This window comes from Lipotes vexillifer, unplaced genomic scaffold, assembly GCF_000442215.2.
Source record: "Lipotes vexillifer unplaced genomic scaffold, Lipotes_vexillifer_v1.1 scaffold141, whole genome shotgun sequence".
In the NCBI taxonomy this organism is placed as follows: Eukaryota; Metazoa; Chordata; class Mammalia; order Artiodactyla; family Lipotidae; genus Lipotes; species Lipotes vexillifer.
In genome coordinates, this window is record NW_006792108.1 from 315,825 (window position 1) to 329,562 (window position 13,738).

Here is a 13,738-nt window from a genome sequence, read left to right on the forward strand (position 1 = left end):
TCTAGTGATATAAAACACCTTGTGGAGAATTTATAGCACTCTGGGCTCATGGTGGTAAAGTAATCCATATTTCTACAGGGATGGACCCTGAATAAAGTCTCAGTAATTCCCAGTTCCTCCAAACCTGACTAAAAATCACCTGGGTCACTTGAAGAACAATTGGTATCCATGTTCTCAGTCCCTGTCCCTGGAAATGCTTAGTGCCTAAGTTTGAAAACTTAAACTTAATCTCTAAAGAAGAAAAAAATCTCTTCCAGGTGATTGGACTATCAGCTATGTTTGGAAATCTTTCTCTTTTTTAAAATGTAGTTCTCTCTTGCCCTGCAAATGAGAACTTACCAGTTTATTGGACATTATCTGCTGAACTCTGCTAGCTTCCTTCCCAAATCATAAGCCTTGATTTCTCAATCCTACACCTTACATAGTGAGCTAGTAGAGTCATGGTTGTTCCTCCAGTTGATTATTGTTTTACTCATCAGCTTTGGAGAAAAAAGGCAGAAGCCACATTGTATTGTTTGCAGCTCTTTTATTGGCCTTTGGCCTTGTGATCAGAATCTTGTTATGACTGCACTTCACTAATTGAGTATAGACTCCTTGTTACTTGTACACTTTAACATCAGTTGAGTGGACTTAGTCAGTTGGACTGAACTTTTACCAGATGATGGAATGTTACATCAAATATTTATTTCAGAAATAATGGATTAACCTTTGTCAATTAATGTTAAAATTTTTACAATACGTTAAATTGTGTACATCTTAATAATTTTTAAGGTTTAGAAATGGTTATATTTTGTATATGTTAGGATTACTCCTAAAATGTATTTTTTAAATTTAATACTTGATTAACTTGTTTTCATCATTGCCTGACAATCAAAATCTTTGATGAGGGCTGTTAAATACTTATGAAACTAGAAAAACAATACTGCATAAGATGAAAGAGAATTATACTTGTTTGAGAGCCTTTATACTTAGGATATTGTTAAACTTGGACCTTGATAGTTTATTCAAGAATATTTTTAAATACTTAGGAAAAACTTACAACCTTGATTTTCTAGTACTGATGATAGTAACAATAATAATAAGGTCTGTAATATTGTTACTGATTACAACTGATAGAAATTCCAGTTTTATTTTTTAACAGAAAGAGGATGCTTACGAAAGTGTAATGAATGCTTTACTGACCTAAATTGAGAAAATTGCCCTCATAGTTAACTGTTATCACTTTCTGCAGAGCCATTGTAGTTTAAACATTTCTTTCATGGTACCAGAATGAAATTTATGAGGGCTGTACAGTAATCATGACTTGCATTGACTAAAATAGCAACTCCCAGCAGCCTTTATAAATTCCTTCATTTGTCTATGTCTAAAACAAAAATCTTTTTGAAATTGTACTCTTAGAAACAGAAAATACTTGTAGTTCCAGATTATATATTAACGATTAGTGGCTTTAGAGCTAACATTCAGCAAGGATATCTAGTTCTGGCTTTTCCCCCAGTTAGATATTTGACCCTGGGTCAGTCACATGATCTTCTTCTGTAAAATCAGGGCTGTGGACTAGATAACCTCTAATGTTTTGTCAAATTAAATTCTCCAAGTCTGTATCTGTCTCAAGTTATTTTGAGTGTTGACAATATGAGTTATATCCTATACACTCAAGCCAATATCATTTTTAAATGAATTTGGAAATTTATAGGAAGTATTTTCCATTCTGCCTGAGAAGGAAGAATACTTTATCTGTGAAGAAATAATATTCTTCTCTTTGCTAGTGCAACCATAGTTTAATCGGGTTGAAAGTGATGTGTAGTTTTCCTTATTCTTCCTAGGGTATTGTGAATTTTGTGTAATTTTTAGGATATTTTTATTTAAAAATAATGTTTCAAGGAACTTCCCTGGTAGTCCAGTGGTTAAGAATCCATGCTTCCAGTGCAGGGGGTGCAGGTTTGATCAACTGGTCTGGTAACTAAGATCCCACGTGCTGTATGACGTGGCCAAAAAAATTTTAAAAAAAGAAAAGTTTCAAGCATGGAATTTCCAAATGATAGAAATCAGAATCATTCATATCCAGGTTAAGAGAGGCAACGTAGTAGGAGGAATATATTGCGTGTGCTTGAGTTATTAGTTGAATGATCTTGAGCAAGTCACGTAACCTTTTCTAGCACAATTGCATCATTAGTAAAAGGAAAATATATCTACCTTACAGGGTTATATGAGAATTCAGTATGATAATGTATGTAAAATGCCTAAAACAAACACCACATTGTTGACTCACATGCTATACTGGGTAGTGGATATGTGATGGCGAACAGTGTAGATGATGAAGGATAATACAGGGTGATAGTAAGAATACTAGAGGGATCTTTTATTTGGGAGTCAGAAGAAGCCTCTCTGAGGAAGCTGAAACCTGAACAGAGAGTAGATGACTAATTATATTAAGGAATAGTTTTTATGTACTTTACTCTTTAACAATAAATTATTAATATTTCTTTTCATATATTTTAAGTATTTTTATATTTATATAGAGGATTGGGATATACTTTGTTACAGGTGGAAAATTGCATATATGAGTCAAATGAAGTTAATGTCTTTAACAATCTAGAAAAGCTCATGAGTCTTAGCACAATTGAGAAGGACCATTATTTTAATGATGTAGAATGCTGTAGAAGGAGATTATTTTTTTCTGGCCCCTTCAGGAGCACAGCTCACAGAGTGGGTGGGTTAACAGAAAATAAATAGCAAAAGAATTTCAGTGATAAAGTCCATGTACTTGCTTAAATCATTTTGGAAACTTTTTTGAATAGAGATTGAATAAATAATAAAGAAATTTAATGATGTAGGCTTTTTGCACAAGGGAAAGGGGAAATCCTAATAGAATAAAACCATAATGCCCAATAAACATCTAAGGCAAGGCCAGGGGAGTGAAAGTAGATAGTGGTGGAAACATAAGGTACAGTGTTTTTTGTTTAGAGTATGTTCTTTATTCTTTAGAAACTGGAATCCCTCTATTCTTAGAGGTAGATTATGAAGTTCCTTCTCCTCTATTCTCCTTTTCTTTCTTTCTGTTTTAAAATGTGTGGAATAAAGCCAGATCATCTTCAGGGGAATAGCTATATTAAGAGTCAATAGTTATTTATTTGTGTGGTTAGGCAACAGCAGAGAAGACCACATTTTTCTAACTTTTGATTATCCTGAAACTTCCAAGAACATGGTTAATATATTGGTATTACATATTACTAAATGTTATTATTAGTGATGTGACCTAGATAACATAACTTAAACTTTTCATCTTATTTTTCTTTAAGCCAAGAGAAGAAATGGTGTTAAGTGGAAAATATAAATCTGGGGAACAAATTCTTCGTCTGGCCAATGAGAGATTTGCTGTTCCAGAAATACTCTTTAATCCTTCTGATATAGGAATTCAAGAAATGGGAATTCCAGAAGCTATTGTCTATTCAATTCAGAACTTACCTGAAGGTGCATAAATAATGAGGAGTAATTATATTTTTTTAAATCATAAGCTCTGTGAACCCTAGAGAAGTCATCTGTTTCTTCTAAATAATTTGAGCAAATGGCTACTTTATTTGCAGAGATCTCCAGATCTAACTTGAATAACTCTTTATTGTACTTTATTTTACTTGAATAATTCTTTATTGATCCTAGATTATAAATTTGATATAGGAAGAGTAATTATGGTCTGCTTAAATTTGAAGAAATTCATCTCTTTATAAGTATTAAATTGCTATATCCATTTAAAAAGTTTTAATTTAAGCCAAATTTGCACAGAGTAGAAATTTATAATTTAACAATTTAATGGGTTTTAGCTGTTGATGAGACTGGTTTATTCCTTCTGTTACATTTTGATTAATGTACAGGAAGTTAGTTTTAATGAGATTGAAGTATAGTGCTTCACAGTGATTTCTGGGTTCTCCTGAAGCATGATTTAACTAAATAATGTTCTAAAGTTTTGGAGTACTTTTATAGCTTAAAAATGTCTTCCTAGTTCATAAGGAACAGTGTAGGCATTGGAGAAAATCTTGCCTATGCAGGGTCCTTTCCTCCCATTAAAAAAGAAAAAAAGTCAGATAATGCCATCACCTTAATATAGTTATTTCACAGCTAATTTCATATTAATATTTCATGTTGATTTCTCATTTTATCTAAAGTTGCAGTCATGAGATATACAACATTTTGTACTACACTGTTTTAATGTTGTGTTGTAAGACTCAATATTAACGTAGCAGTACTCTGTCCCTGTTTTGTGAACAGAAGCATTAGGTGGGATGGCCAGTACCTATCAATTTCGATAAATTTCCCAGTGGTGCTTGGTAGCCCTTTAAGATTGACTAACCATGTGGCACTTAATATTTGCTATCATGTAACTTTAATGAGTGTAGAACATAAGATCCTTTCTTTAAATATTATTATAGATTGAGTATTTTTCACTATCAATTGTAAGTGTTGCACAATAAGAAGTGTGTCTCAGTGAGATAACATGGAAACTTGGATTTTCAAGTTAAAAATGTTATGAAGGACCTCCTTTTCATCTTTACACTAGCTAACAGTCTCAGCCTACATAAAGACCTCCTCCATTTTATGGGAGAACAATTTTAACTTTCAAATGTCTGCTACTAGAATTTTACTCATTTATGTACAGCGTACATGTATATGTAATAAGTTGCTAGTAGTTCAACCCCTTCACCTTAGCCTTTCTTTTAAAGTTCTGTGAGGTCATATTTCTGTTTATTATATTTATTTGTATAAATGATAACCTCATTACAAAATCTTATGTTATAATTTATATGGTTATAAAAAACTATATGGTTTTCCAACCAGTAACTTTCATCCCTAATTGCTTTTACCTAATCTCTCATCCCCATTTCTCCAGAAAGATAAGCAAACAGATTTTCTAATGCCTTTTTTCTTTCTCCTATTTTTCTCTTTTAAAAGAAATGCAGCCGCATTTTTTTAAGAACATTGTTTTGACGGGAGGAAATTCCCTTTTCCCGGGATTTAGGGATCGGGTTTACTCGGAAGTTCGCTGTCTCACTCCAACAGATTATGATGTTTCTGTTGTGCTGCCCGAAAAGTAAGTGTTGGCTTATATAGAAACAAATCATGGAAGTTAGTTTGCACATAAAGAGGTCTGTAGGCAGACTTGAGTTTAAAGCCTGGTTCTACTGGGTTGCCAGGTTTATTTCACCTTTGGGATGCTCATTTTTCTTTTCTCAAAAAATGAAATGATATAGCTGCTGGACAGTCATTGACAGGAAGACACTGGAACTCACCAAAAAAGATACCTCACATCCAAAGACAAAGGAGAAGCCAAAATGAGATGGTAGGAGGGGCGCAATCACAGTAAAATCGAATCCCATAACTGCTGGGTGGGTGACGCACAGACTGGAGAACACTTGTACCACAGAAGCCCTCCCAATGGAGTGAAGGTTCTGAGCCCCACGTCAGGCTTCCCAACCTGGGGGTCTGGCAATGGGAGGAGGAATTCCTAGAGAATCAGACTTTGAAGGCTAGCGGGATTTGATTGCAGGACTTATACAGGACTGGGGGAAACAGAGCCTCCACTCTTGGAGGGCACACACAAAGTAGTGTGTGCATCAGGACCCAGCGGAAGGAGCAGCGACCCCAGGGGAGACTGAACCAGACCTACCTGCTAGTGTTGGAGGGGCACCTGCAGAGGTGGGGGGTGGCTGTGGCTCACTGTGGGGACAAGGACACTGGCAGCAGAAGTTCTCAGAAGTACTCCTTGGCGTGAGCCCTCCCAGAGTCTGCCATTAGCCCCACCAAAGAGTCCAGGTAGGCTCCAGTGTTGGGTTGCCTCAGGCCAAACAAACAACAGGGAGGGAACCCAGCCACACCCACCAGCAGTCAAACGGATTAAAGTTTTACTGAGCTCTGCCCACCAGAGCAAGAGTCAGCTCTAGCCACCACCAGTCCCTCCCATCAGGAAACTTGCACAAGCCCCTTAGATAGCCTCATCCACCAGAGGGCAGATAGCAGAAGCAAGAACTACAATCTTACAGCCTTCTTGCAGAAGCAAGAAACTACAATCGTGCAGCCTGTGGAACAAAACCCACATTCACAGAAAGACAGACAAGATGAAAAGGCAGAGGGCTATGTACCAGATGAAGGAACAAGATAAAGCCCCAGAAAAACAACTAACTGAAGTGGAGATAGGTAAACTTCCAGAAAAAGAATTCAGAATAATGAGAGTGAAGACCATCCAGGACCTCAGAAAAAGAATGGAGGCAAAAATCGAGAAAATGCAAGAAATGTTTAACAAAGACCTAGAAGAACTAAAGAACAAACAAACAGAGATGAACAATACAATAACTGAAATGAAAACTACACTAGAAAGAATCAATAGCAGAATAACTGAGGCAGAAGAACGGATAAGTGACCTGGAAGACAGAATGGTGGAATTCACTGCTGTGGAACAGAATAAAGAAAAAAGAATGAAAATAAATGAAGACAGCCTAAGAAACCTCTGGGACAACATTAAATGCAACAACATTCGCATTATAGGGGTCCCAGGAGAAGAGAGAGAGAAAGGACCAGAGAAAATATTTGAAGAGATTATAGTTGAAAACTTCCCTAACATGGGAAAGGAAATAGCCACCCAAGTCCAAGAAGCGCAGAGTCCCAGGCAGGATAAACCCAGGGAGAAAGATGGAAACATAGTAATCAAACTGGCAAAAATAAAGGCAAAGAAAAATTATTGAAAGCAGCAAGGGAAAAATGACAACATACAAGGGAACTCCCATAAGGTTAAGAGCTGACTTCTCAGCAGAAACTCTACAAGCCAGAAGGGAGTGGCATGATATACTTAAAGTGATGAAAGGTAAGAAACTACAATCAAGATTACCCGGCAAGGATCTCATTCAGATTCGATGGAGAAATCAAAAGCTTTACAGTCAAGCAAAGCTAAGAGAATTCAGCACCACCAAACCAGCTCTACAGTAAATGCTAAAGGAACTTCTCTAAGTGGGAAACACAAGAGAAGAAAAGGACCTACAAAAACAAACCCAAAAGAATTAAGAAAATGGTCATAGGAACATACATATCGATAATTACCTTGAACGTGAATGGATTAAATGCTCCAACCAAAAGACACAGGCTTGCTGAATGCATTCAAAACCAAGAACCATCTATATGCTGTGTACAAGAGACCCACTTCAGACCTAGGGGCACATACAGACTGAAAGTGAGGGGATGGAAAAAGATATTCCATGCAAATGGAAATCCAAAGAAAGCTGGAATAGCAATACTCAGATCAGATAAAACAGACTTTAAAATAAAGAATGTTACAAGAGACAAGGAAGGACACTACATAATGATCAAGGGATCAATCCGGCAAGAAGATATAACAATTATAAATATATATGCCCCCCACATAGGAGCACGTCACATAAGGCAACTGCTAACAGCTATAAAAGAGGAAATCGACAGTAACACAATAATAGTGGGGGACTTTAACACCTCACTTACACCAATGGACACATCATCCAAAATGAAAATAAATAAGGAAACAGAACCTTTAAATGACAAAATAGACCCGATAGATTTAATTGATATTTATGGGACATTCCATCCAAAAACAGCAGATTACATTTTCTCCTCAAGTGCGCATGGAACATTGTCCAAGATGGATCACATCTTGGGTCACAAATCAAGGCTCAGTAAATTTAAGAAAATTGAAATCATATCAAGCATCTTTTCTGACCACAAGACTATGAGATTAGAAATGAATTACAGGGAAAAAAACGTAAAAAACACAAACACATGGAGGGTAAACAATATTTTACTAAATGACCAAGAGATCATTGAAGAAATTAAAGAGGAAATCAAAGAATACCTAGAGACAAATGACAGTGAAAACACAACGATCCAAAACCTATGGGATGAAGTAAAAGCAGTTCTAAGAGGGAAGTTTATAGTTATACAAGCCTACCTCAAGAAACAACAAAAATCTCAAACAATCTGACCTTACACCTACAGGAACTAGAGAAAGAAGGACAAACAAAACCCTAAGTTAGCAGAAGGAAGGAAATCATAAAGATCAGAGCAGAAATAAATGAAATAGAAACAAAGAAAACAATAGCAAAGATCAATAAAACTAAAAGCTGGTTCTTTGAGAAGATAAATAAAATTGATAAACCATTAGCCAGACTCATCAAGAAAAAGAGGGAGAGGACTCAAATCAATAAAATTAGAAATGAAAAAGGAGAAGTTACAACAGACACCACAGAAATACAAAGCATCCTAAGAGACTACTATAAGCAACCCTATGCTAATAAAATGGACAACCTGGAAGAAATGGACAAATTCTTAGAAAGGTATAACCTTCCAAGATTGAACCAGGAAGAAATAGAAAATATAAACAGACCAATCACAAGCAATGAAATTGAAACTGTGATTTAAAATCTTCCAACAAAAAAAAGTCCAGGACCAGATGGCTTCACAGGCAAATTCTATCAAACATTTAGAGAAGAGCTAACACCCATCCTTCTCAAACTCTTCCAAAACATTGCAGAGGAAGGAACACTCCCAAACTCATTCTATGAGGCCACCATCACCCTGATACCAAACCAGACAAAGATACTACAAAAAAAGAAAATTAACAGACCAATATCACTGATGAATATAGATGCAAAAATCCTCAGCAAAATACTAGCAAACAGAATCCAACAACACATTAAAAGGATCATACAGCATGATCAAGTGTGATTTATCCAGGGATGCAAGGATTCTTCAATATACACAAATCAATCAATGTGATACACTGCATTAACAAATTAAGGAATAAAAACCATATGATCATCTCAATAGATGCAGAAAAAGCTTTTGACAAAATTCAACACCCATTTATGGTAAAAACTCTCCAGAAAGTGGGCATAGAGGAACCCTACCTCAACATAATAAATGCCATATACGACAAACCCACAGCAAACATCATTCTCAATGGTGAGAAACTGAAAGCATTTCCTCTAAGATCAGGAACAAGACAAGGATGTCCACTCTCACCACTATTATTCAACATAGTTTTGGAAGTCCTAGCCACAGCAATCAGAGAAGAAAAAGAAAGAAAAGGAATACAAATTGGAAAAAAAGTAAAACTGTCACTGTTTGCAGATGGCATGATACCATACATAGAGAATCCTAAAGATGCCACCAGGAAACTACTAGAGCTAATCAATGAATTTGGTAAAGTTGCAGGATACAAAATTAATGCACAGAAACCTCTTGCATTCCTATACACTAATGATGAAAAATCTGAAAGAGAATTTAAGGAAACACTCCCATTTACCATTGCAACAAAAAATAAAATACCTAGGAAAAAACCTACCTAGGGAAACAAAAGACCTATATGCAGAAAACTATAAGATACTGATGAAAGAAATTAAAGATGATACCAACAGATGGAGAGATATACCATGTTCTTGGATTGGAAGATTCAATATTGTGAAAATGGCTATACTACCCAAAGCAATCTACAGATTCAGTGCAATCCCTATCAAATTACCAGTGGCATTTTTTACAGAGCTAGAACAAAAAATCTTAAAATTTGTGTGGAGACACAAAAGACCCCGAATAGCCAAAGCAGTCTTGCGGGGAAAAAACGGAGCTGGAGGAATCAGACTCCCTGACTGCAGACTGTACTGTAAAGCTACAGTAATCAAGACAACATGGTACTGGCACAAAAACAGAAATATAGATCAATGGAACAAGATAGAAAGCCCAGAGATAAACCCACGCACCTATGGTCAAGTAATCTATGACAAAGGAGGCAAGGATATATAATGGAGAAAAGACAGTCTCTTTAATAATTGGTGCTGGGAAAACTGGACAGCTACATGTAAAAGAATGATATTAGAACACTCCCTAACACCATACACAAATATAAACTGAAAATGGATTAGAGACCTAAATGTAAGATTGGACACTGTAAAACTCTTAGAGGAAAACATAGGAAGAACACTCTTTGACATAAATCACAGCAAGATCTTTATTGATCGACCTCCTAGAGTAATGGAAATAACAAAAATAAGCAAATGGGACCTAATGAAACTTCAAAGCTTTTGCACAGCAAAGGAAACCATAAACAAGACGAAAAGACAGCCCTCAGAATGGGAGAAAATATTTGTAAACGAAACAGCCGACAAAGGATTAATATCCAAAATAATAAACAGCTCATGCAGCTCAATATTAAAAAAAAAAACCCAATCCAAAAATGGGCAGAAGACCTAAGTAGACATTTCTCCAAAGAAGACATACAGATGGCCAAGAAACACATGAAAAGCTGCTCGACGTCACTAATTATTAGAGAAATGCAAATCAAAACTACAATGAGGTATTACTTCACACCAGTTAGAATGGGCATCATCAGAAAATCTACAAACAATGGATGCTTGAGAGGGTGTGGAGAAAAGGGAACCCTCTTGCACTGTTGGTGGGAATGTAAATTGATACAGCCACTATGGAGAACAGTATGGAGGTTGCTTAAAAACCTAAAAATAGTACTACCATACCACCCAGCAATCCCACTACTGGCCATATACCCAGAGAAAACCATAATTCAAAAGGACACATGCACCCCAGTTTTCATTGCAGCACTATTTAAAATAGCCAGGTCATGGAAGCAACCTAAATGCCCATCGACAGACGAATGGCTAAAGAAGATTTGGTTCATATATACAGTGGAATATTACTCAGCCATAAAAAGGAATGAAGTTGGATCATTTGCTGAGATGTGGATGGATCTAGAGACTGTCATACAGAGTGAAGTAAGTCAGAAAGAGAAAAACAAATATTGTATATTAACGCATGTATGTGGAACCTAGAAAAATGGTACAGATGAACCGGTTTGCAGGGCATAAGTTGAAACAGAGAAAAGAAACGTATGGACACCAAGGGGGGGAAGCTGTGAGGGGGTGAGGATGATGGTGTGATGAATTGGGCGATTGGGATTGACATGTATACACTGATGTGTATAAAATTGATGACTAATAACCTGCTGTGTAAAAAATTAAATTAAATTAAAAAATTTAAAAAAAAGAAATGAAAACTTTACTTTCAGTGGATGAACGGGGATGAAGTATGTGAAGTAGCATCCATTATGGTTGGTACATAATGGGTGCTCAGTTAGTGTAAGACCACTTCCCTATAGTGAATCAGTCATCATTACTTGGAGATTTTTTACAGGCAAAGCAGTTAGGTTATTATCTATTCGATTTGGGACTTCCGTGGTGGCACAGTGGTTAAGAATCCGCCTGCCAATGCAGGGGACACGAGTTCGAGCCCTGCTACAGGAAGATCCCACAGGCCGCGGAGCAACTAAGCCTGTGTGTCACAACTACTGAGCCTGGGCTCTAGAGCCCGTGAACTGCAACTGCTGAGCCTGAGTGCCACAACTACGGAAACCTGTGCATCTGGGGTCTGTGCTCTGCAACAGGAGAAGCCACCGCAATGAGAAGCTCGTGCACAGCAATGAAGAGTAGCCCCCGCTCGCCGCAACTAGAGAAAGCCCGCACATAGCAATGATGACCCAACGCAGCCAAAAAGAAATAAAAAATAAATTTTAAAAACTTTATCTATTTGATTTATCTGAGATATGCCATTTTTTGAGTTTCTATGAAGAATGTTTTAAAATAATTTAAAATACTTAAACTTTTACATTTAAGTAGTCTTTTTCTTATAATTCAAAACTATTTTATATGTACCCCCTATCCTGTTTTATGAGTAAAAGCAGATAATTAAGTTATAATTTTAGAGCTGTAAGAAAGGCTTATAGATCATCCTCTTCTGTGTACTTATTTGTAAATAAACAAGGGCTCATGAGTTAGCAAAGGTCTTATGATAAGTTAATAGCAGTAACTAGACTAAAATTCAGTTCACTTTATCTTGAGGCAGAAGTTCTCACCAAATCTATGTCTACATAATCCCCCATCACTGCTCCACTGTTTTAAGCAGCAGAGTTGCAAACAAGACTCCACATACCTGATTTTTAATTTTAGAGGTTTGTTTCAAAGAATTTTTCAAAATCAATAGCAGTTAATAGAAGGCCCTCATCTGATCACTTAATTTTATAGCTGTCAGATAAAAGAATAAATTATCATTAGATATTGGAATGATTTTTATCAGCATTAATGTTCATATACTCTTTAGAATATGAAGCATATTGGATTTTTTATCCTGTATTTTAAGTGTAAGTCATGCATACATTACAGGCCAAGGGATCTATAGAAATAGATTTTATTCTTTTATTCATCAAATCTTTATTGCACATCTGATTTTATAGATAGATATATATTTAGGTTTTTTTTAAGGTTAGGAAATGTAATAAATATAGTAAGGAAAACACTGTTTTCTTTATCATTTTTCATATTTAAAACTGAATTGGGGGAGAGGAAGAGCAGAAGTAGAATTACACAAATTCAACCAATTACACAGAATTACAACCAATTAACTTGGTTGTACATAAAATTAAACAAAGTTTGATGTGCTCTAAGTTTACTTATTATCCATGTCCTACCATGTAGCAAGTTTATCATGCACTGTGGTTTTTAAATGTCTCATTTATTAGAGGCAACAAAGTATAGGAGCAAAAGCACAGACTGTATGAAAAGTTTTGAGTTGAATCCTAGTTTCAGTCTTAACCTCTCTGAACCTCATTTTCCAAACCTATAAAGTGGGAGTTATAATATCTGTTTCATTGGTTGCTGGGTGAATTGATTTGATGACATATCTTTGCCATGTACAAAAGTTAGACTGAGTTATTACAGTGTTTTTCTTTTTATGCATTTTTTGTATTTTGCGTGTATTCTTGTTTTTTATTAGAGGTAGAAGGTCCATAAATTCAGGGCACAGGGAAAATAAAAAGAACACTTACTTGTAGTGGTGACCAACTTTCCTTTCCAAGTTTGCTTTACTCCTATGAAGTTTATGCTTGTTTTCACACTTTAAATGATTTTCTGTTTAATCAGGTTGGGTAGAGATTGCCACATTTTAGTTACTAATTAACATTTCTGGCATTTCAGTTCTGTAAAATCGTCTGGGTTCACTTGTTTTACCTTTATTTTTAGCCCTATTACTTATGCCTGGGAAGGTGGAAAATTGATATCAGAGAATGATGATTTTGAAGATATGGTGGTAACAAGAGAAGATTATGAAGAAAATGGACATAGCGTCTGTGAAGAGAAATTTGATATTTAAGAAACGTTTCTGAAAGTTTTGACTGTGACAAAGGTTTAATTTTCAATGTTCTTTTTAAAGGAAGTTAAGGACCTGTGTTACCTTTCATCCTAAGATAAGATAACATCTTGAACTTATGTAAATACTTTGATCCATGGCTGATTTTCAAAGGTTTCCTACCTAGGTTAGTAAGTAAATTGTAACTCAGCCCAAATCTTCATTTAGGAGCTAGACTTACTATAACAATGCTTATGCTGTTTCCGAGACTAAGTTATCTTTCATTAGAAGATGAAAGAGTGAGTGTATTTTAAGTTTAATTCTTTATAGCTAAAAGCACAAACTTAACTGTCTCACTGGTCAGGTTTCCTTAGAAGGTAGTTTTGTGTGACTGACTAGGAATTGGCCAGAGTATTTTCAGGCTGATATGATTTCTCTCTTTCTTCTAGAGCTAAGTATTTGATCTTTTAATTGTCATTTTTATTTGTATATACTAAAGTGGGAAAAACTAATCTATGTGTATGTAATGTTTATTTTTTAC

At 35.7% G+C, this 13,738-nt stretch overlaps 1 protein-coding gene across 1 annotated transcript in view; it reads left to right on the top strand.

Annotated features, from left to right (window-relative positions):
- ACTR6 (actin related protein 6) overlaps positions 1 to 13,494 on the top strand; it is a 31,395-nt gene extending 17,901 nt beyond the window's left edge. Inside the window, exons 9-11 of the mRNA XM_007465325.1 lie at positions 3,300 to 3,471; positions 4,945 to 5,083; positions 13,092 to 13,494. Of these exons, the coding sequence (XP_007465387.1) occupies positions 3,300 to 3,471; positions 4,945 to 5,083; positions 13,092 to 13,221 (441 nt within the window). The 3' untranslated portion in view covers positions 13,222 to 13,494. The remainder of the gene's footprint in view (positions 1 to 3,299; positions 3,472 to 4,944; positions 5,084 to 13,091) is intronic.
- Positions 13,495 to 13,738: the final 244 nt, after the last annotated feature.